The sequence below is a fragment of the Vombatus ursinus genome, unplaced genomic scaffold, assembly GCF_900497805.2.
Source record: "Vombatus ursinus unplaced genomic scaffold, bare-nosed wombat genome assembly UNPS02014798.1, whole genome shotgun sequence".
Taxonomy (NCBI): domain Eukaryota; kingdom Metazoa; phylum Chordata; class Mammalia; order Diprotodontia; family Vombatidae; genus Vombatus; species Vombatus ursinus.
Window position 1 is genome coordinate 33,472,347 of NW_020954576.1, and position 25,162 is coordinate 33,497,508.

Below are 25,162 nucleotides of genomic sequence, written 5' to 3' on the forward strand. Positions count from 1 at the left end.
ATAAATTCCAGTGGCTTCCTACTATCTCCAGGATCAAATAAAAAATCCTGTTTTGCATTAAAGCACTTTACAACCGTGTCCCTTCCTATCTTTCTAATTTTTTTTTTGTCTTCTTCCCTTTTATATGCTCTATAATGGACCAACACTGGCTTCTTTGCTATTTCTCACATAGGACATACTATCCCCTGACTCCATATCTCATGCCTTTTCACTAGCTGATCCCCATGCTTGCGCTCTCTCTCTCTCTCTCTCTCTCTTTCCTCTCTCTCCCCCCTTTTCAGATACATTTTAAACTAAAGTGTTTGAAAGCACCTGAACCATTATAGTTACCAGGCCTAGGCTGCTACATTAGAACCCATGGCAATCACCAGTCCAAAATTAGAGGGACTGCAAGGCAAGCAACAACATACATCCTCATCTCCTTTTAGACTGTTCTGAATCCCATTGGAATCTCATTTCTCTCTCCCGATCCATCCTTCCTCACTTCCACCTCCTGGCTTGAGAATTTCAGTGACAATGCTTTGCTATTAGGAATTTAAGAATTGAATGCAGTGGAAATCCTACTCATTGGGCAATATGCAAATACTTGGTAGCTTTCAGGACCCATCTAGGATCGTGGATTCACAGCTGAAAGGTACTGTAGAGGTCCTGAAGTATAGCCCTCTCATTTTAATATTCTACTTTCACAGTCTCATTTGGGCTTTCAAGCAATAGTACTTTCTAACCTTTATGTCTCAAGGTCTATTAGTCAAGTCTAAAGGCCCAGTTGATCCCAGCTATATATCCTCAACTGCACAAAGAAGCCATGAGCTGGACATTAAAGGTATGAGAAAATAGGCCACTGCAGATACTCACTTAGCAGATACCACTCTACTCCCTACAACAGCGAGCAATTTTGCTACCTCTGAAGCGAGCAGAAGCGGCAATCCTTTGTTAGTGAGCTCTGGGGAATGAATCTCTATCCTGGTCTACAATGTAGAATCACAGAATGTTAGAGCTGGAAAGGACCTTAGTCCATTCCCTCTTTCCATGTGGTGCAGAAAATTGAAGTAACTTACCCAAGATCACACAGTGAATTACGCATAAGGACTAAGACTAAAACTCAGACAAGTTTGATCATATCAGCTTCTCATCAGGCCTGGCTGAAGTAGAGGGTAGAAGAATGGAATAGACTGATTTAATATTTCAAGACTTTCAACACATAGAAGACACCCCTCTAAAGAGAAGATAAGGAAAACTGAGTCTCTGAAGCACCTAGACCTACATCTATTGTATACTCAAAGTACACTAGAAATGCTGTGATACTATTTACAAGGGAAGGAGTGGGCACCTGGAGTGGATCTGTCTTGGATCATGATGTAGTGGACAGGGCACTGCATTGGGGGTCAGTAATAATTAATATTAATTCATATATTAGAAGTTCCTTCTACCTAGACCCCTGTCTTAATTGTATAACTCCTTCTACAGTCTTCATTTCAGAAGAACATCCAAGCCATTTCACTCCAGATTTTTCTCTACCATGCCCCAGAAATCTCTCTATCCTGAAACCTTATTCCAACTATGGAATTCACACATCAGAAGTACTCAAATACCCAAATCTCCCTCTGATTGATTGGATGGATCCTCCTTGGACCCTCAATTTTAAAAGGACTCCAGGGCAGTATTGTCTCATTCCTCTACAGGCTGTACTACAGACTTTCTATACCATGTACCCACTCCCACCCTAGCTGGGTACCTTCTAATCAACCCTACTCCCATTAGAATATAAATTCCTTGAGGGCAGGGACTATTTTCCTTTCTCTTTTACTTGTTTTTGTATTCCCAACACTACCTAGAAGGTAGTAAGTGCTTAGTGAAAGCTAATTGACTTCCCTCCATTAGAATGGAAGCTCCCTGAGGGCAGAGGCTGTTTTAGTTTTGTCCTTATATTCCCAGTGCTTAGCACAGCTCCAGGTGCATAATACATATTTAATATATAATTGTTGGTTAGATATCTAGTTTGCAGTAGAATTTGAACTAGAATTCATTTCAGTGATGCTTTTCCTGGGGCTTCTTATTTTGTTGTTTCTTCTCATATTTCAACTTAGATATATACACAGTAAACTAAGAAACTCTGAGGAGACTTGGAGATTTCTCAAAGCAGCTTACTGGACAAAATTCTACAATAACTATCTGAGTCAGGGCAGCCATACCGTAGAGCTGAACTCAGGAGACAAAGTGGGTCAGAAACCCCATAATTCTCACTGCTTGGGCTGCCAGATTCATCTTTCCATGTAAGGAGCAGCTACAAAACTAATTCAAGGTAAGAGGGTGGGGTTGGTTTTAGTGTATGGACTCTCATGCACTGTATGAATCACCCAAGCTATTTAATTTAGCAGTGATTTTTTTTTCTATTATTGTCCCCATTTAAATCAGTCGGTCAGATTTTTGCCTGTGGTAACTCCCCTGGAAGAGAATAGTACTAAGCAGTAAGAAAAAACTTTGTTGACCTGAAAATGCCTTTTGGCTGTGACATTAGAATTTGCATTCTGTCTAAGGCTAGATTCTCAGCCCACTGAATGCGGGAATGCTCAGCATGGGACTCTGGCCATGAACGGGCTGGAAAGTCTCGACCAAAACACAACCACAGGGAACTGCTCTTTAGCTTCCAAAATTCCCTTCCTGCTCCACAGCTGCCCCAATTAAACGCACTTGGATAAGGGAATTTAGTCCCATGCATAACCGATCCAACTTCTAAACTCGGCACCCACTTCTTGCGTTTGGGATCTCAAGTGATTACAGTGCTCCATACCATGTAAGTACACTCACTCTTTAGACCCTTGTTGGGAGTGATCTGCTCACTCATGTGGAAATGGGTGTTACAGACTAGAAAACAGGGTTAACTCTTCACTGATTATATTCAGGGCAAGGAGGAAGAGAGACAGTCAACTGGGCAAAATAGCACTGAGCCCAGATTCTCCCTCACTGTGTAATCCTGAATAAGCTTATATGCATCTTCAGATCTGCCATTTATCTCCAATAAACTGAGATCATTAAAAGTTGTTCAATAATCAGCTGAAAATCCAAACCCACCAAAGTGGATGCACTAATTCATGGGCCTGTAGGATTACTGGAGTTAAAAATGGAAGAGCCCTTGGAATCATCTAATCAGACTTTTATTGTACAGATGAGGTTAAAGTCACATGGAGATAGATGTATGTATGTATGTACATATAATATACATTTGTATGTATATGCATGCACATGCATGTTTGCATGTTGTCTCCTGCATTAAACTATGAGGTCCTTGAGAGCAGGGACTGTCTTTTGCCTTTCTTCGTATCTGCAGAACTTAACACAGTGCCTGGCACGTGGTAGGCACTTAATAAATGTTTATTAACTGATACACACACACACACACACACACAAACACACACACAAACATATACTTCCTAAATTGTTTACCCTTTGGACTTCTGTATCCCCTGGAGAACCTCTCCAGCCTCTGAAGACATTCTCCTTTTTGGTCATGTTAGCAGGAATTAATGAGGAAGATCTTTCCCACAAAAAACAAATAAATAAATAAATAAATAAATAAACAAAAATCAAACAAAATAATTTAGACAGGTGGAAAGTAAATACTGTTTTAAACCGAGAAGTGTTTGAAAGCACCTGAACCATTATAGCTGTCAGGCCCAGGCTGCAACATTAGAACACGTGGCAATCACCAGCCCAAGATTAGAGGGACGGGAAAGCAAGAGGCGCCATAGGTCCTGGTCTCCTTCTAAACCATTTCCAACATCTCCTTGGAATAGAGACACAGTTCATGCAAGATGACAGAGATGGCCCTCGAACTGCTTGGCACCAGTCGTTTCCACTTAACGAGTGTTCAAAATCACACTCAGCATGGAGAAATTCACTCTGACCCTGGATGCCTGCCCCCTGGCACATAGTCACTTACATTTTTACTCAATTACTATTTCTAAGAACAGAGACGAAAGAAATGCAGACCCCCACTGCTCAGCTATACTGCACGAAAGATTTAAAAGCGGTCAATAGATTTTTCTCTCTGGACTGTGGGCTAAGATAAAAGCTCTGGTTCTCAAGCACTAAATGGTAGATGCTGTCTCCTCTTGCTCCTGCTTTTCCCCCTTGCATCCACGGAGATGCACTCCTGAATTTTCCAAACTAGCTGAGAAGTGTACTGAGCTCTCATTTTTAACAAGGTTGAAAGCAGGGACCTTGTAATAGACTGATAGGACATAACCCAAACCAAGAAGGAGTGTCTAGGAAGAAATACTGCTCAGGTAACCAGGATAGATTGATTGTTCAACCTATTTGCCGTGGTAATAATGGATGAAAAGGAAATTAGCCCAAAGTGAAAGGGCTGCTTTTAAGAGGACAGAGAAAGAAAAGAAAAGAAAAGGAAAGAAATGTTTTGGCCCCAAATCAGTTTCAAAATGAGTTGTACAGAGGACAGCAAGTCAGACTTTTGGCTCTTGGATTCAAATTATGACATGAAATTAAAGTGAGAGATTTTACACAATGCAAACAGAATGAACCTCTCTCTCTCTCTCTCTCTCTCTCTCTCTCTCTCTCTTTCTCAAGTAAATGTTGAAAATAATAAAGAACAAGCCTGACTTTTAAGAAGATACATGAGAAGACACTTCCATTCCACCCCTTTGCAGAGGTAGGAGGTCCACAAGTTATTATACAATGCACCTATTTTCAGAGTTTTTCAATATATTGATCAGTTTTGCTGATTTTTTTCCTATTCTTTTCTTTAATCTTTAAAAAAATTATTTGTTTTATGGGATTGCTATCTGGGAGGGAGAAGATACTAACAATGCAAAAAATAAGACAATAAAAACTTATTTTTTAAAAAAAGAAAGTGAGCTATCTTAAACAGATATTGCTTCAGAATTGTCCATATCATACGACGGAAGAAGAGGAAAATAAAATGTCCTCATTTTCAGCATCAATTAGGTAGCTGGTTCTTCTTTTTTTTTCCTTTTAAATGCATATTAGGGCTCATAGTCCCAGAGGAGGTTTCCCAGTATTAAGAGAAATATACATCTTTTTAGAAGCCAGCTCTTCTGAGGAAACCACAGGCCAGGGTGCTGTGAAATAAACTATAGTGATTCTTTAGAAGTGAGGTTAGGCCTGACAAATTGCAGAGTATAATATCCAAGTAAACCAGTCCTCAGCTGTAGTCATTATCTGGCAAACCAGCTTGGGTAGAAATGAGAAGATTGTTTCTCTCTGAATCTTGAACCTTCACCCATTTTTGGAACCCAACCGAAGCCAAAAGTCTTCACTGGCCTCAAGAGCATGGAGCAAACACCATCCTCTTCTTCCTTTCACCCTGCCTGTGCACAGCTGAACTCTCATGGAGATCAGAAAAGAAAATGAATGTAAGGTTCAGATTGTCCAGCCAGCCAGCTCCACACCTAGCTGTATCATTCTCCTGAATTTTCTACTTTTGCATAGCTGTTTCAAGGTGCTTTCAGCAAGGAAGACTGCCTCAGTTTTCTATTTGCAACTCTAAAATTTAGTACAGCGCTTGGCACACAGTAAGCCCTTAATAAATGCTTTTCCATTCCAAAGTAGACAAGATACCCACAAAGAGATCTTGGAACATTACCCAATTTTCTCTGAGATATAACTCAATCCTACAAATGTTTATTTATTCATTTATCAATTATAAATTACTCTCTTTCCAGCACTCTATAATCCAGTAAAATTGGCCTTCTCTCTGTTCCTCACATGTTCTCTCCATCTCCTGTTCTCATGTTTTGTACTGACCATTTCTTATGCTTAACAATGCATATCCTTCTCACTTTTGTCTCAGAAAGTTCCTCTTCCTCCTACAAGATATAGCTCAAGCAGCACCTTCTGAATAAAGTCTTTCCTGATTCCTACACCTGCTAGTGTCTTCCATAACTACCTAGTATTTTAGCATTTTGTATGTATCTGTATTTGAAATCTCCAAAGGGCAGTTGTTGATGTGGGACCTGGGCTGAGTAGAGGGGTGAAGATTGGATCTATAGATCTCATAAGTGTCTACATAAAAAATACTGTTTTAAATCAAGAAGTGTTTGAAAGCACCTGAACCCATTATAACTGTCAGGCCCAGGCTGCAACATTAGAACACGTGGCAATCACCGGCCCAAGATTAGAGGGATGGGACACTACCGTATTGTTGCCATATGCTGCTACCAATGGACATATTATTATTAAACTCATGTGAACTGATAAGATCTTTGGAGGGCACCCACAATTAGTGTGCATGCACTCGATGAAGATCCTTGCAAAGGAGACTGAGGAGTGGTCAAACAGGAAGAAAATCAGGAGAGTACGGTGTCATGGAAACCTAGACAGAGGTAAACATCCAAGAAAGGATGGTAAACAGTTAAATTCCAGGTAGGTCAAGAAGGATGAGGATTGAGAATTGCCATGAGATTTGGCAAGTAAGAGATCATTGATAACTTTAGGGAGAATGGTTGAATCTTAAGATCAGAAGCCAGGTTGCAGAGAGTTTAGAAGTAAATGTTTGGAGTCTAAAATGCTTTGACCCCTCCAAATGAAAAGCAATTTACAAATGAATCTACAAGCTATTATTTGCTCCAGAAATTCATTATCCTGAATTTCTGAATCCTAAGAAAACACTGATCATTTCTATTAGCATAAGATACCTTCTTGGCCAAGTAACAGAATTGCCCACAAGCCTGAAGGCATGAATGCTTTATAACCAGTGCTATTAGGAGCTCCAGGTGACGAATTAAATAACATTACCATATGCTAATGGTTACTAAGTAATGAAATATTTTACTTTTGAAGAACAGCAGTCAGACCTGGTAAACTGGTCTATATTTTCTCCCAATTAGAAATTTAACAGTAATAACTTCAGTTTAGCAGGAACTATTGCTCTGAGTCCAAATACCTGCCCATTTGCCTTAAAAAGGCTAAAACACTAGAAGTATAAATGCCTAATTCATTACTTAGTAAAAAATAGTAAAAAAAAAATTCCAAAATAGTTATAATAAGTAGAAAATTAATGATGATAATGATGAAGATTATAGCTAATAGTTCTGCCACTAATGAACTCTATGACCTTAGGCAGGTCACTACAAAATGAAGCACATGGTCAACTTTAAGGTCCCTTTCAGCTCTAACAGTGGGTGATTCCTTTATTTGCCTACTTCCTTGTTCCCTAAATTTTTGAAATCACCTATCTTTTGTTCAACTAGGCCTTATCTTTTAGAAGTGCCATAGGATTACAGATTCAGAGCTGGAAGGGACCTTAAAGGTCATCTAGTCCAATCCCAACATTTTACAGATGAGGAAACCAAGGAAGGACCAAAGGAGTAGAATGACTCACCAAGGTCATATAAGTACCTAGTGGCAGAAATTGAACCCAAACCCTCTGACTGAATTCAGTGTTTTTCCCACCATACCACACTGTCTCCATTGTGGCTAGGTTTTCATTCATCCCTGATTGAAGGACTTTCTCTAATGACAGGAAAAGATCTTATAATTTCAAAGTTGGGAGAGAACCATGGAGTTCATTAATTTTTACTAAAACCCTTACCTGATATATGAATTCACTCTACAAGAATCCTGAAATAGTTGGTCATCCAGCCTTTGCTTGAAGACCTCTGAGAATAAGCATTATTTCAATTCATTCTATTTTAGGAGGAATCCGATTATTAAGAAACTTTTTCTCACATTGAGCTGAAATCTACTGACTATGACTTCCACTGGTCCTACTGCTAACACTGGAGGCCAAGAAGAGTAATAAGCTAACTCTGTTTATTCATTGGTATTGGGAACTCCCATGTGGGGAAACTCCCTCCAATAATGCAGGTCAGCATCTTTTCTATAACTTATAGTCTTAAGAGAGTTTAATAGGACACTGAGAAAGTGACTTGCTCAGGGTCACATTGCCAATATTTGTCAGAGGCAAGATTTAAGCCTAAGTCTTCTGGCTTCAAGGATAGCTCTCTATCCACTATGCCACAAAGCCTCACTCCAGCAGAAAAAGTCCATCTTATATTTAATGAATATAAAAATCAGACTTCTAGGAAATAATTATTATAGCATATGATTGGGACATCATCACTCAAACAAATCCTGACCACCTTTATGAGTATCTGATAGATTTTTACCTCTGGCTTGCCTTGCAGCAAAGGTAGAATTTACAATTTATATGCTAGGAGCCTAAATCCAAAGTCAGAAGGGACCTCAGAAGCCATGCAGTCAAATTTTCATTTTACCATGAGGAAACTGAGGCCCAGGAAGTTAAGTGACTTGCCCAAGGCAACAAACATCTAAGCGTATCATCTTTCCTTTGCCCATGCTGCCTAACATGAATAAGTCAGAGGTGAAGTGTTCTGGGAAATTTGACTCTTCTCTTCTCAAGTGCCTTAAACAATATGCTGAAGCTATTAACTGTGCTAACAAGATTTCAGTACTATACTGTGATCTGCTGCATCGTATTTTCCCAGTCAGAATACTACTTATTTCAGGTGTAGGGGATTGAACAATCTGAGCATTATGGGGGCATGAATGAAGGCCTGTCACTCTCTGTTCTGCAATCAGACACACTACCATATTGTTGCCATATGCTGCTACCAATGGACATCTGCTCACATATGCTCCCAACAATAAGGAACCATATTGTTTATTTTTAAATCCTTTTTGTAACGGCTTACAGAGAAAAAAACCTCAAATAACCAGTTAGCAAAGACAGGAAGCTACACTGATATAAACTGTTTGCTCCTCACCAGATTAACAAGTCAAACAAAGTTTTCTCACTACTATCTGACCTTTGAAGGAGAGATGCTGAAAATTGTTCTCTTAAATACAAACCTTAAACAAAATAACCAATGAGAAAGAAACAGTCAGCGGGACTCTGGCTCAGTTAATACTACTTTCCCCCAACTCCTGTATTAGGCATTTCTTGGGGGATTTAACTCCTTTCCCTGGGAAACAGCACCTTCTTCAGGCCACTGTCTACTGTGTTGCAGAACAGAGACAATCTTTTTTAATTAGCTGAACTCAGAATTTCTCCAGTCACCAAGTGCACAAGGATAGGATAACCACTAACAACTTATATCAAACAGGAGTCAAGTATGTAAATTTAGTTTACATTTAAGAGGTGAATAGAACCTGGAAAAGTCACCATTAGATAGATCTACAGGGTGGTCAAAAACCTTTCCTTATCTACAGGGCAATCAATACCTCTCTTTGCAGCCAAATGAACTGAATTGAATTGAAGTCAGTATCTTCAATAATTCAATTCATGGGATCATAGATTTATAATGGGAAGGAACCTCAGAGGCCATCCAGTTCAAGTCTTCATTTTGCAGATGAGGAAATTGAGGTCCAGCAAAGTTAAGCAACCATCACAGATGGGATTTAAACTGGAATCCAACCCAATACTCCTGCTGCATCCAATTTTATAGTATTCTGGCTACTGGAAAGAATTCACTGTTGCTCTGGGATGGGCTGGGCTCAGGCCAATCCCATGGTTTAGGTTCAATACTGGAATAAAATGAGACATTTGTAGGTCATTCAAAAGTTAACAAAAAGAGATTTACTTAGCCATAGCAAGGAGGTTGTTCAACAAGGATAGGCACTGAGGAAATTTCAAACTGATTCAGTTGAGTGAAAGTCCCTCATCGAACTACCCATCATGATCCACCAGACAAGCACTATGGCATACCTTGAGCTCCTCCTGGCTGCTTTGTACTTAGAAGACCAGAAGGTGATTTCTGAGACTTTACTCCCCTGAGCCAATCAAGACTCGGGTAAGGTCTTGCTACCTTCCCAGGATGGGGTGTCTCCTCAGAGCTCAGAGACAGCCTTATTACTTATATTTTATAACTTTCATTTTTGAATGTTTTGTGATGGTTGTTCTTTACAATGTTGTTGTCATTGAATATATTGATTTCCTGGCTCTGATTACTTCAGGTTGCATCAGTTCATGTAAGATTTTTCATGCTTCTCTGTACTCATCATGTTAGTCATTTCTTACAGTACAGTAATATAGATAGTTCTTGCTTTATGTAAATGTGCATTATGCTAATTTTACTTTACATAAAAAATCCTAAAAGAAATCTGCATTCCAAAAAAAAACCCATGTTAACTTTACTGTACAGTATTTACTGTGCTTTCTCTCTGTCTCTCTCTCTTTCTCTCTTTCTCTCTCTCTCTCCCCCCCCATACCCTTCAGCTCCACAGCCTCCCGCCCCCCCACAAAAAAATCCCTCGAAGTGAAAGCAAAAGAACAGACTAATGGAGACATTACCACTCATGGATGGGGGGCTCCACTTGAGACCTTCTGAGAGAGGAGACCTTTGCTGTGTTTCACCTATCCACCTGAGTGACTGCCTCTGCCTGTTCCCTATCCTCTGCTGTCTATGTCTGCCTTCCCTACAACCCTCACCCCTGTGTTCTTCCTCTTGGTTCTGGCCTGACCCCAGTGTAGCTGGCCCTGCCCCACATGTTCCTCCTCCTGCTTCTCTCTCCTGGCCCCCTCCCTCCATCAGAGTGCCGCCCCCTTTCTGCTTCCCTCTCTCCTTTCCCCACATCTGTGGGTAAATTCATATTATGTAAAAATCGCTTTATATAGAGATCTGAGGAATGTCCATTTACATAAAGTGAGAACAGTCTATATTCTATTAAGACATTTATGTCCCACAATTTGTTTAGCCATTCTCTAATCAATGGACATCTGCTGTTTCTAGTTCCTTGCTACCACAGAAAGTGCTATCTAAATTTGGGGGTATCTGTGGCCTTTCTTCTCATCAACAAACAGAAAGAATGCTTAGAAATAGTTTGTCACCCCTTAAAAGTGTGTGTATATGTATAAGTGAACACCCTAAAAAAAAACTAATGCATAGCCGTCACTTTTCCTTGCCTTCCCTTCCATCCCCTCCAATATATTCACACACAAATACATACATACATAAACACATACATGCATATTTCTTCTCAAGGTCTAAGACAGTTGCTTGGTGAGTTGCCTTTTTTATGTCTCTCTGCTCAAGCCTATAACTTAGGACTTGTATCTGTGAATGTCCTTTTCTGGATCTGATACATGCCCTGCATCTCTTTTAGTATAACACAAAAATCTTACAAAGTAAAGCAGGTACTACCATTTCCTCCAAGCCCCAACATTAAATGAGGTTCTACTTGGGGGAATCCAATACTAACTTGGTTTACTGGAACATAAGTTTCTTGAAGGCAGAATCTCCCTTTTTTATTTGTATCAATGGAACCTAGCACATTATCTAGCATATAACAAGTGCTTTAAAAAATGCTTTATTGTTGTTGAGTAGTAAGTCATGTCTGACTCCTCTTTGTGACCCCATTTGGGGTTTTCTTGGCAAAGATACTCGAGTGGTTTGCCATTTCCTTCTCCAGCTCATTTTATAGGTGAGAAAACTGAGGCAAACAGCATTAAGTGACTTGCCCAGAGTCACACAGTTAATAACTGTCTGAGGCCAGATTTAAACTCAGGTCTTTCTGACTCTAAGTCTGGTGCTCTATCCACTGTGTCACCTAGCTGCCCCAGTAAATGCTTACTGATCCCATAACAAGGGCTTAATAAATGCTTGTTGATTCATTGGTCAAGTGAGTGATCTAGGACAGGTGTGCTAGTACCACAAAATTACTAACACTATACTTCACCCCATCCATGGGGCTTCTGTCTTCTTTTTTAGTTGTTATTCATCAGCTTGATGATGACACTCTCTAACAATAGGATCATCCTTAAATACACCCCTAAGAGTTAGGCTAACATCATTCTTCCCATTCTGTAGAACAGAAAAACCACAGGCAAGGAGACATGCCCAAGTTCAGAAAGTGAATCAGTGGCAGGGCTGAGATTAGCTGAGAGGCTCTGACCCCACGCCCAGAGCTCAATCGACACACTTAGTAATTTCAGGTATAATTCTAGGCTGATAAACATCTATATGACTAAACTAGCACACAAGTCAGTGTGATCAAAGGTGCCTGCCCCCAATGTGGCTCAGATCCAGAACAGGACATTCACAGATACAAGTCCTAAGTTATAGGCTTGAGCAGAGAGACATAAAAAAGGCAACTCACCAAGCAACTGTCTTAGACCTTGAGAAGAAATATGCATGTATGTTTATGTATGTATGTATGTATGTATGTATGTGTGTGTAAATATATTGGGGGGGGATGGAAGGGAAGGCAAGGAAAAGTGACAGCTATGCATTAGTTTTTTTTAGGGTGTTCACTTACACATACACACACACTTTTAAGGGGTGACAAACTATTTCTAAGCATTCTTTCTGTTTCTGATGACTTAACCTTACTCTTTTTCCAAAAGTCAACATGGTAAAGGAAAAGATTTTGAGGACTAAGACTTCTGTTTCTTCTCTCCCCTCCCCTGTCAGTTCCTTCACCAAATCATCTACCTTCTGCAAGAAAATTACCTCAAACTGTGAGTATTACATCTCCATCTAATCTACAACCAGAATAAATTAGCAGTCTTTTACTAACCAGCTGAAATAGCTGCTTAATTACAAATCATAAACAAACAAAAGAACAAAGAAAAAATAAAATATCAGCATTATTTTTCTAGCTTGAGAATTCAAAGCAGAGTTGTGAGATGAAACCAATGGAAAAAAAGGAGATAAAGATACCAGCCAAAATGGGAGAATAAATGATTGTATAAGTAGGAAAAGCCAAGATGGAAAAAATGACAGATTTACTGCTACATTTGGTGTACAGAGAAAAATCACTGATAGATAGACTTTACCCAAGAACCATTGAAATTACAATTACTGAAGTGAATCCAAAACTTAACAATTAAAGGATCTTTCCCAGAACATTCCAATTTGTGCTCCAGCAACAAGAGATGGTTTAATGCTCTTCAGTGTATTTATTTTATTTTTTTTTAATCCACAACAGCATGAGATCCTCTTTCAAAAAAGATTTCCCTCCTGACTTTTTGTAAAGATGATGCACTTTTGGTCACTTGACAGGGTCCTTTTTCGAAGCCAAAGTTTTCATTCCCTATCACAAGATTAAGTAACAAATAGGAATTCTTACAACAGCCTGAAGTTATGAATGAATGGTTATTTGTGAACTAGCTTGTCAAGACAGATGCGGTATTTGTCAGAGTAGTGTGGGTTAGATATGGAGAATAAGAGCCAAACAAACAAAGCCAAGATCTAAGTCACACCATTTGCCTCCTTTTTTTGTTTGTTTGTTTTCATGAGACTGAAAAGATGCTACATTTAAAAAATAAATAAAAGCTAGTCATTATTTTTATGTAGCTTGCTGTATGTTTTTCTTTTCCTTTGGGAAAAACAGTGTCTTTTCCTCAGGCATAAAACATCTGAATCTGCTTCAAATTTATCTTTTAAAAAAAAGCAGAAAATTGAAAAGAACTGAAAAAAACAGTGACAAATCCTCATTGTGAACATGGACATAAGCACATCTGCATTTGAGGGTTAGTATATGTTTTAAAACTCGTTTCAGATGGTTGGGGTTTCACAAAATCCAACAATCATTTCCCCCTTTTTTTCCCTGATTCCAGTAATTCTCTCTACTCGAAGGGAAATTCAATCTACCCATTTCTGTTTTTGTTAACACATGACTTAGTCAAGTATCCAAAGGTGACTGGACAAACTACCTCTATCAAGTTTTCTTTTGACCTACACTAAGCTTTCCTTGTACAGGGAAAGAAAGGGTAACAGATGTCCATGCATTACTCCACTCTTAGCCTACCTGAGGTCAGGAGATAAGAGAAGGTGAGGCTCAACACTTTGACTGTACTCCCTTTGCAGGAATTATTGGAAGATATGGACAAGATAAGAGATTAAGGATGGATTTCCATTTTTACCAACAGATTTTACACTGTATTCACACTAAAAGATCCTAGATCCATTGAAGTAGAGAAGAATGTTTTCCTTCCCACTAACAAATACAAACACCTAAGGACTCAGGACTTCATACCTCCCCAACCCACGATAGGGAAACATCTGTACTGCCAATGAAGGGGTTTCAAAAAACTATAATAGACCAATTGAGATGTGAACTGAAACAGGAATAGCTTCAACTTCTCTTTGGAGATGATATCACCTTTCTTATGACATGCCAGCAATATAACCATGCACAAGTCACCTAACTACCTCTCAGAGCCTCAGTTTTCCTACTAGGGGTATAAGAATACCTGAAGTATCTTACCTTACAGAATTATTGTGAAGCTTGAATAAACTCATGTATATGTAATAACAGCTTCACTAGATGACATATATAAACTATTTTGCCAATCTTGAAGCACTATGTGACCATAAATTTTAGTAAAATTAGTCTTCCTCTCTGATCTTCCTGGGTTGACTCTCCATTATATCTTCCCTTTCCTCTTTCCTGGGAACCTTCTTACTCCATCTCTCCCTTTCATGAACTTCACTCATTCCAATAGGTTTTCCCCTCTTCATCACCAACTTCCAGCTTAGATTTTGATCTAGCTTTGGTAGCTTTGGCTACCAGTGGCTTTTGGAAGTGACCATGATGTCCCTCTGAGCAGGGACTGTTTAAGTTTTTGGTCTCTGTATTTCCAAGGCAGAGCACAACCAAAAACACAAAAAGCACTGTAAAATGAATGTTGACTGACTGATTGTGGCCTCCTGAACTGCCAGATTCATACCATCTCAAGTTTTTTAATTGTGGTTCTGTCAGGATTTGGAATTATTGGGGCGAGGGGAGGGAAGGTTTGATCAAGGTGATAGATAATGTTTATACAGTGTACAATGTTTACTCCTTGCTTTTATCTCAAGGTTCAAGGCATTGAGGGTTTGGGCAGTAGGTCAGAACCTTGGGGCTACAACTCCTAGCATATTATTTTTATTTCCTGACACATAAAAATCAAAGGGAAGGACAGGCTTTATTGCATACATTTAAAGGTGTGCATATTAATATGAATTTAAATTCATTTTTATGTGAGACCTTTCAAAGTTTCTGGAGATAATTGGGGACATCCCAGCATGTCACATAGCTAAGACTGCTCTAGGGCAGTAGCTTACCACATGCTCAAAAGCATTGGCTTCACTGCAATTCTAGATGCTACTGTTGCCAGATTACTAGATTTTTACATTCCATCTACTGTTAGCTCTTTCAAATAGGTGGTAAGGCTCCCTGAGGGTAGACAAGAAGGAGCCTTCTCTTTGGTTGGGAATTCCCACAGCAAAGAGTATTGTGCCCTGCCCAGGCATAATAAATGCTGGTGGGTCAAGTGAACCAATGCCATTACCAATGAGGAATCCAAGAGAAAAATTAAAGTCAAGGTAACCAGTTTTGCTCTGTTAGCAAAAGTGGTAAAATGATAGGAGGAAGAAGTTTCCAATTAAAGAATAAAATCAGAGATTTCAATGACCCATGCCCTCCTTATCTCTGAATGGAAGGGAAGAAAGAGTTAACTGTACTTAATGAGGGGTAAAATGAGGCAGGGAGAGATAGGCACAAAGACTTAGCCAAGTTTCATGACCTGTTATTCTCATTTCTAAGAACAGAGTTTAAAGAATATGGTATTTTTGAGTGAATATGCACTTAATATTAATAACTCTTCCACTTTACTTAGTTTATTCCCTTGACCCATCAGCTAACCAGTCTAGGGAGGAGGAGGAGTGCCAAATTCCTCAATCTCCTAGGCTACACGTTAAACCCCAGACCATGAGTCAATCTAAGGTTATTGGAATCTCTAGACTTGGAATGAAAAGACTTTAATAACAAGGGGAAAGACAGTCCTCAGTTGGTCACATGGTCACTTGTTCCTGGAATCCTCCAACTAACCCATCCCCTCCTTCCTCTGAGTTGAAGGGAAATTCTTACCAGCTTCATTGGCATCAGGACTATAGGTAGGACTAGACCTGGCCTTTCTGCCTCTCTCTGCCACTCCTAAATCCCTTTCATCCTGCAAGTGTCAAAGGCATTCTTAACCTGAGACGTATCTCACTGATCCAAGATAGAGTGCTCCTACTAAGCAGAGACTGCAATACAGAAAATGAGCTAGAAGGCCTGACATTGCAAACAGTGCCCAGTGGGTTACTGTACCAATTCCTTCCAAACTGATGTTAGAAAGCATTCCAGGTTTGTGCATGGCGTACTCTGGGTCTAAGTCAAGTGTATGTTTAATTGCTATACATGCAGGTATTTCATAATAACAGCCAGGGTGAATGCAACTGAGGAATTATGGGAAAGAAGTCAAGGGGGACTTTTCAGAGGAAACAGAGCCAGCCAGGACAGGTCAGGAAGAAAACTGGTAATGCTGTAGTTTGACATCTACTTCTGGACATTTGAAGATTAAAAAAGAAATAAAAAACAGCTTGTGGTTGCAGGCAGAATGCAAGCTTACTCTAAACAAATGACCAAGGCAAACTTTTCAGTCTAAACAAACCTGTTGAAGCATCCCTAACATATTATTAAATAAGAGACAGAGACAGAGGAAAGAGAAAGGGAGAGAGAAGAAGAAGAAGAAGAAGAAGAAGAAGAAGAGGGAGGAGGAGGAGGAAGAAAAGGAAGAGGAGGAGGAGGGAGAGAGAGACACAGAGACAGAGACAGAGAGAGAGAGAGAGAGAGAGAGAGAGAGAGAGAGAGGATATCTGGAGAACATATAATTCTCAGGTTAAAAATACCTTTGTTTAAAAAAAATGAAAACACACCACACACAGTTTTGAAATGACAATGGTAACATTTGTTTATCTTTGCCAGGGCCTCCTTTTGTCAAATTGTTCAGAGCCTTAACTCCCAGTCTGTAATGTGGAAAACACTCCTGAGGAGAAGGTTAGCATAAGCAGAAGGAACATCTGGCAAATCCAAACCATCTCTCCTGGTTCACACCAGTCTCTGAAACATTACATCAAGATAGTTGAAAGGGATGCTATTTAAAAGCTCACCTTCTGAAGGATTCTGGGTTGGGGAGAAGAGAGGAATAGAATGAATTTTCTAATTACTATAGTCATACAGAGGCAATGGGGAGCATGGATAGTGAGAGCTGGCCTCAAAGTGAGGAAGAACTGGGTTCCAGTCCTACTTCCTGACACGTAAGTTAGCTTAGCTAAGTGGCGTGGTGGATAGAGCAGAGACCTGGAGTCAAGACCTGCGTTCAAATCTGGCCTCAGATACTTACTAGCTGTGTGACTGGCCCTGGGCAAGTCACAACATCTGTTTGCCTCAGTTTTTCATCTGTAAAATGGGGGAAATAATAGCACATTTCTCCCAGGGTTGTTGTGAGGATCAAATGAGATAATGATTGTAAAGTGCTTAGTACAGTGCTTGGCACATAGTACATTCTATGTAAATCAATATTTTATGTATTTATTATTATTAATAACCTCTCAGTGCCTGAAATAACTCTCTAAAGAGACTATCAGTTGCAAATCGGTTGCTGATCTGCATTGGTAGAAGGAGTTTCTCTATACCAATGAAAGTACAATGTGCCCCTCTTCCTCAAAAAAAAAAAAAAGAACACTTAAAACCTTTAAGTTGGAAGGATCTCAGAGGGTCATAATATAGTCCAACATCCCCATCCAGCATAGAAATTTCTGACAACTGGCCCTAGAGCCTTTGTTTGAACATTTCCAGTGGCAAAAGAATCCACCACCAGCTAGGTCAATCCATTCTCTTGGTAGACAGCTCAATTTTTTAGAAAGTTTTCCTTTATACAGAACCAAGAATCTTTTTCCCAATAATTTCTACCTACAGGTCCTAATTCTGTCCTTCGGAGCTACAAAGAATAACTCTAATCTGCTTCCCCTATCCCAACCCTTCCATTATTTCAAGATGGATTGTGCCTTTCCCTAAAATGAACTGGCATCATCAGCGGTCTTTTTACACCAAAATCTTTCTATCTTTCCTGGGATTCTGAAGACCCCTTTGCATTTGGCTTCTTTGCTTTCTCTAATCTATTATCCCTGCAGTCTCTAAACGGTATTCTAGTCCTGAAGCCATTAATGACCTGAGAGTCAAGGGCCCAAGTTGGGCAGATTCCTCAGGTCAGCCAACAACTGGATGTAGGGATCTTCTTCTTGGCACATCCCAATTTCCTCTGTGAAAATAGTCTGGTATGTTTGGGTATTTTTATATGAAAAATGAAATAACCATGCCAAATGTCTCCAGAGGAGATGGGAAAAGGGCAATAGTCTAGGGTCAAATTCCACCTCTGTAACTGACATTGGACAAATCACTTTGCATCTCTGGACCTCAGTTTTTTTTTTTCACCTGTAAAATGAGGGGAATTTATTAGGTGGCCTCTGAAGTCCCTACCAGTTCTAGAAGCTATAATTCTGGGAATTGAAAACCTCAAAATGTCATGCTATATGTGGACTGTAGGGGTCACTGTGGAGACATAAGTGCTCCCAGCTCTGGTCAAGGATTCACAATCATCTTTCTAGCCCCAGAAAGTAAATTGTATTTGTTTCCATAATAGAAGTCAGATTTCCTAGTAGTTTGTATGATGACAGATTTAGATCCAGGTGGAACCTTAAAACTCATTTCATCCAACTCCCTCATTTTATAGATGAGGAAATTTAGGCCAAATGAGGTTAAGGGAGTAACCCAAGGACATAGGTAATGAGAAAGTAATCAGGATTCAAACCTAGGTCTTCAGACTTCAAAGCCCCTACTGTAAGCTGGAGAGCATGCCAAGTCAGTCAGCCTCCCTAATGCCTCACTGCAAAATGTCTCATTATTTCAGTTTCAAAGTATTATGTTTATTTTAAATATGCATTTCATCTTTGGATGAAGTGAAAGAGGAGAGGGAGAGACAGAGAAACAGAGAGAGGAGGAGAAACAGAGAGAGAGAGAACAGAAGAACAAGAGAGAGGGGAGAGAGGGAAAGGGAGGAAGAGAGAAGGAGAAAGGGAAAAAAAGAGAAGGAGAGAAAGAGAAGAAATCCTGATCCTGAGTCAGTAGTGACCTAAACTAAAGCCCATCAAGAGTGGGCTGCACGGAAGTAACAACACAGAGTCATGATGCAATATATGAAGGGGAGGAGAGAAGTTTTTGCCAATTGCATACCAGTAATTATTCCGAATTCCTGAAAAATCAACGCCTTGGAGATAAAGCCAAAAATACTTCTGTGTCCAGTCAGTAATGTTTTCTTTCATTGGGCAGTTGGCCAGTAGAGGGTCGATTTATATGTAGAAAGCAGTATTCCTAAACAGAATGCTCAGCTCCACTCCCTAAACCTACCACATTATTGACACTCACTCTGCATTCCACAGTGTCACTGGGAAAGATTAGAGGCAGGGGAACTTCTAAGAGGAAATGTTTAAAATTCATGTGAAACAATAACAAAGGAAATTTCATTGTGATTTTTCAGACTGTATAGTTTAGTCCATCCAATTCAACATGATAGAATTAGCCAAGTGATGACTGACTTACTTTCTTCAGTGCCTAGCTTGGCCGTGTTCACTCTGCATTTGCATGAACTGCTTGTTTTCTGTACAAGTAAAATCTAAGACATGTCTTCATTTTCCCTCCCAAAATTGACTAACATGACATGGATGCTGACTGAGACTCCCTAAGAGGAGATCATCAGTGAAACTGAATGAATGGGAAAGGGCCTTGGTAAGTAAAGATCCCAAGAATAAAACATGCTACATAAAAAGAATTCAGAGTCTCCCATTTACCTAAGATGGCTTTCTAATGATCCTTTTATTCAATTTCTAAAGTATTTTTTGTGCACAACTGCATTTTAAAAGGCATCATGGCTTAGTATAAAGAAGGTAGCATAAGGAGCCAAAGGAACAAAGTTCTTTCTGGCAAAAGTCTGCTACTTGTTTGCTGTGTGACTTAGGCAAGTGACTTAACTTCTCTGATTCTCATTATTCATCTGTAAAATGGGGGTAATCATACCTGTACAGCCTGCTTTACAGGGTTGTTAAAAGAATCAGAAAAAAAAAACAGGTGAAAATGCTTCAAAAATAGCAAAGAAATATACATGTATAAGGTATTAATTACAATTACTACCAACAAAAGATAACTTTTAAAAGTCAGTAATCTGAAATGAATGTAAAGGAAGAATTGTGCCGTATTATACTATAATAAAGCAACATAAGAAATGAAGAGATTGTTACAATTAAAGGGAAGGAGGCATCAGAGAAGAGGAAAGAGGAAAAAAAAGGTTTTAGACGTTTTTGATTTACCAAGCCCTTAGGTTATATTTTTATTGTTAGTAGTTTAAAAACATGAAGAAGCCTATTGTATTTGGAGCAATCTTTCTGAGTCTCTCAAGCCTTTTGCAATATCTTTTGAATAGATGAGCCTTGAATCTCAAAAGGATTGTCAAAAGGACCAGATGTCCCCCTATTCCCTCTGTGCAAACTATGGGTAAACCTTAGCATAACTCTACTTTGAGCCTTAAACTAACAGCATGTGAAAAGATTAATATGAATAAATTCAAAACTAATCAGAGCCCTTCTTTAAATGTTGACACAGTATTATTTATATCCTATACATACCTTCTTGACTAAAATTCATCCCAGGAGATTGGCACCTGGCCAGTTCTATTCATATTTACTGTATTTATATAGTACAGTTGGCCAAGGATAATATTTAAGACAAAATATGCCTTAGGGCATATACAATATCTCTTATATTTTTGCTTTTAAATCTCCACATTGCTAAAAATATTTAGTCTGAACTTTATAAAATGTCCTGCAAAGGGCTATCAGCAATCTGTAGTGATATATAGCTGGCTCAGTATAATTAGACCATATTTGTAATACTTATGCCAAAGTCAGTCACTGAACGCTAACAACTTTGTGGTTTAAAAAAAAAAAACCTGAGCCAGTGATCTTTCCCATGCCTTCATCTCTACAGCTTTTGACCTTCATCGTATTCACTGCAAGAAATGCCAGTCTCCTTCCCCACCTCCCTTTCCACTCCACGACTCCCTTCAGAAATGAAAGAAGTAAAAACTATGTAATAAAGTTCTAAATGGGGAAAGCTGGTCGGTTCTCCAATGCTGGTGCTTGCAATTTACTCCTTAAAAAAAATGGTGATTTCTTTCATTATTTTTCTTTTTCTTTCTTTCCTTTCTTCTTTCTTTCTTTCTTTCTTTCTTTCTTTCTTTCTTTCTTTCTTTCGGAAAGATTCATGTAATCCAGCATAACTAGAAAGTGCTGGAAAATCAGTTAACCTACTTTCTATAAAATCATCTAGTATTTACACAGTAGTACCCAATGTGCTACTTATAGGACCTGCTTCTAAACTGCTGTGAGGAGCCCTATTGGTAGATACCTGGATTAGATGTTACCTTCTCAGTTAATAGACATACCTCTGAATGCCTTGATAATATTTTAGATACCTAATTTGGTCCTTTATAGGAAGGTATTGCCTAAACTGAACCTATATAACATGCAACTGGCCTCTTTCTAAAACCAGAGGTTTCCTCCAGCTATATGGGAAATAGGTAACTGGGATGTTGTGCCCTTAGCTTCTTAGATCCAAGGTTCTACTGGGAAGAACCCTGGGTCGACACATTCTTCTTAGATAACCTGGTATCTCCAAAATAATTGGTTACAGGTTACAGACGTGTCCAAGAATTGAGAGCAATTTATTTTCGCGTTCGTTGCTAAACGCCTAAAGCACGACCTGTTCAGGCACCAGACAGTGTGCTCGTCTGTCCACCCAAGTACCAGCAGGGCTGCTGCACGTGCCAGAAAAAGAAAGCTAGCCTGATTCCTCACTCAGTCTCCCTGGTATTGCTGCAGCTTGCAATGCCATTGCTTCCCGAATATCCCGTTGGCTCCAACTCAAGTAAAAAAGGCTTATTTCCCTGGGGATAACAAGGGTGGCGCTTATTCCTCACAGCTGTTGTTAGAGGGTGCCATAATTACAATAATAAAATCATCCTGCTTGCCAGAGTGTCCCGAACCTTATGTTGTCATTTCACAATAAAAGAGACAACAGCGGCAGAAGAAAGGCTGCCGAAAAGGCTGAGGTTCAGACACACTGGCTGTCATTCTGAGACCATCACCTACAAGACATGACAAGCCACAAAGCAGCGACTTGTTAAACTAAAAATAAATATATTTAAAAATGCACCACCCTGCAATTAGAAACTCTTGGATAAAGTTACCAAGATGGCTGTATTATCTATTTAGGCAAGACACAGAGACTTTGCAAAAGCGGCCAACAAGTATATAGGGCATGGAAAGGGGAGGAGAGAAATGGGTAGCCAATGAAACGGAAAGGGATTGGGATTTGGAATACAGTAATGTTGAAGGACCCCCCCCCCCCTTGCTTCTTCCTGGTATTTAACCCTCTCAGGTATCACAGGAGGCATTTTTAAAGAAGCGCTCTGAATCCATTTCAAGCTAACTGCTCCATTCCCTTCTTCTCCCCGCCCCCCCCACCAAAGAACTCCACAATAAATCATTTCACTCCAGTCACTACTGTATGCCAGATGGATTTGAGGATATGGCAACCCTGCACAGTCTAGGAGCAGGGAGGGCTCTTTTACTCCCTCTTAGATTTAGGAATGCATCATCAAAACAACTGCCGAGAGCAAAGGAAAAGGGAGTTAGCACAGGCAACAAAGGTTGAAAAGAGAGGATTTGTTACAAACCTATTAAGAAAAATGGAATTTTCTACTAAACCATTAAGCAAACAATAAGACCAAATGAGTGTAAGTGGCAAGGGAAGAGAGGTCAGGCTGCACTCAATTTAGGGGGAAAGACAACTTAAAACTCAAGTACTGAAAAAAGTTCCCATTTCCTTATGAATGAAAGTCCAAAAAGTGAAATTACAAGATTTTGGAGGGGGAATGAGGGTGGGGGGGACGTGAATTCATTTTCTGGTGGTAAGGGATGCATTAGGGATTGAGGAAGTCAAATACAAAGTTTAAACTGATATCTGTTGGGTTTTTTTTTTTTGGTAGATGTATTTTTTTGTAGATATAATTTTTAAACATTGATACATTGGAGACGGAATCAGAAATATGCAGTCAGACCAGCGATGGGGCGGGGGATGGGGAGAAGAGGCAAATTTTCGCCCTCTCCCCCCCCCAATTTTTTTTTTTTAACCATTCAAGAACCGATGTGGTAACAAACCTTCCGCTCAAAGAAAATAAACCTACCAAGATTTCTGCAGTCAGCTCTGCCCCTGGGGAGAGGATCGTAGGTTGCTGAGGAGGGCTGCCTCCTTGCCAATGGACCGTGTGATGAATTTTCAGGGAAGGGGAAAAAAGAAGAGCGCAGCTGAGGGAGATTGGGAGGAAAAGGAGGGAAGAGAAGAGGGAGGGGAAAGGAGAAAAACAGAAAGTAAAGGTACAAAGAAATTGCCTCGAGCACAACTCTAAAGGATCGTTGGGCAGGGAAGGGTGGGGGAAGAGGAGGTAATGGGGGGAAGATAGCTTGAGCTGAGATGGAACTCGGAGAGGAGAAGACGATAGAGGGAGTTTGGAAAGCGCCGGGCACCGCCAGATCCTAGGGACTCGAGAAGAATAAACGCAGCACTTACTTTCCGAGTAGTAGGGCATGTCTATTTTGTAAACCTCTTTGGCATAGTACTCCTCGTCGCTCCTCTCCCTCTCGCAAGCCGCTGCCCTCCGGTTGGCTTTCTCCTGGAGCAAGTCCCTGGTGCTGTTGTAAATGGAGATCACCTCCGGGGGGACCTCCTCGGGTTCGGGGTATTCTTCAGGGGGACTGGTGAGCTTCAGCTTGCTGAGGATCTGGCCCCGGATCGCCTCGATCCTCTTGCGCATGAACTGATCCATGTCGAGTGTGCTGCAGGTAGAGAGGCTCAGCGCCACGGTGACCAGATCCAGGGTCAGGAAAACGCTTAGGAGATAGTAGTGCATTTTTTTTTTTTTAAGAATCGGAAGGGGGGAGTTAAAAAGGGGGTAAATCCTCAAAATAGAGAATAGATGGGAATTAAAGAAAAAAAAATCAGATCAAGTATGTAACTTGGCAAACAAACCAAAAATAATGACCAATTGATCTCTCAAATTGTCTAAAAAAGAGAAAATGTGAGTGCTCAGAAGGGTGGCAGCATAAATATGGGCTGGGTAATTGGGTGAGTGAGGGGGAATTCTGGATTTTTTTTTTTTTTTTTTTTTTTTTGGTGGGGCGAGGGCAAGGAGACGGGGAAAAAAAGGAAAAAGTCTCTTAGGCAGAAATCATTGAGCCGAAGGACGCGGGGTTCAGTGTGTCAGTGTTCAGCCCCAAGGGGCTAACCTGAACTGGTCTCCTGCAGCCAAAGTGGGGAGAGAGATGGAGAGGCCCCAGGATTGGCAGCTAGCAACCCGACAGAAAGGGGTGCTCCAGGATGCTATGGGTATTGGGAAGGGGGAAGAGAGATTAAAAATAAAAATCAAAAAAGGGGGGGGTAGAGAACAAGCAGCAGCTCTCCCCACTTCCACGGCGGGCGCCGATGTCTCTGCGAGAGAAGACAGACACCGCGGCTGGAGGAGCAGCCGAGAATCGCACACGTGTGTGTGTGTGTGTGTGTGTGTGTGTGTGTGTGTGTGTGTGTGTGTGTACGCGCGCGCGCGCGTGTGTGTTGGGGGAGAGCCCGAGACACCGAGGGGAGGCGGGGTGCGCTTCGCTTCCCACCCCGCTCCGTCCTTGTCCGTAGCGGGCAGCAAAGGCGGCGACGATCTTCGCTCCGGGTGCCGCAAGCTGTTGCATGCACCCCGGGCCGCGTGCACCAACCCCGCCCGGGTTACTTTTTGTAGCTGCAGCCGCCGGTGCTGCCTTCAAGCGCCTCCTCCTCCTCCTTCTCCTCCTCCTTCTCCTTCTGCTCTTCCAAACCAAACTGTAACCCAGCTACAAACAAGCCACTGCCCGGGCCGCCGCCGCCAACGCTGCCTTCACCGCCGCTGCCGCCGCCGCCGCCGCTGTCTTCCCCTCCTGGCCGCCGGCAAACGCAGTGACTTGGAAGGACTGGTGGGGGAGATACTTTATTCCTAAGGGGCGTGGGGGTTGTTTTCGGTGGGTTCCTTGCTCGCTCCCTTGGACTCCCACCTCCCCCCTTTCCCCAACCTCTCTCAGTCTTTGGCCCGCTTGACCAATCTTCCTTGTGTTCTTTTCCAGCACTTGCCACCCGGAAAGCCAAACAGTCTCTCCCGCTTTCTTTTCTCTCCTTTTCTACCAGACAACCCCTGTTTCTTTCCTGAATGGATTGGAAGACCGTT

General features: G+C 40.7%; 1 protein-coding gene across 1 annotated transcript in view; it reads right to left on the reverse strand.

The window, feature by feature from the left end:
• The window catches only part of TGFB2 (transforming growth factor beta 2), a 98,000-nt gene extending 73,469 nt beyond the window's left edge, over window positions 1–24,531 (reverse strand). The window contains exon 1 of the mRNA XM_027871426.1: window positions 23,488–24,531. Within this exon, the coding sequence (XP_027727227.1) occupies window positions 23,488–23,827 (340 nt within the window). The 5' untranslated portion in view covers window positions 23,828–24,531. The remainder of the gene's footprint in view (window positions 1–23,487) is intronic.
• Between the last annotated feature and the right edge of the window lie 631 nt (window positions 24,532–25,162).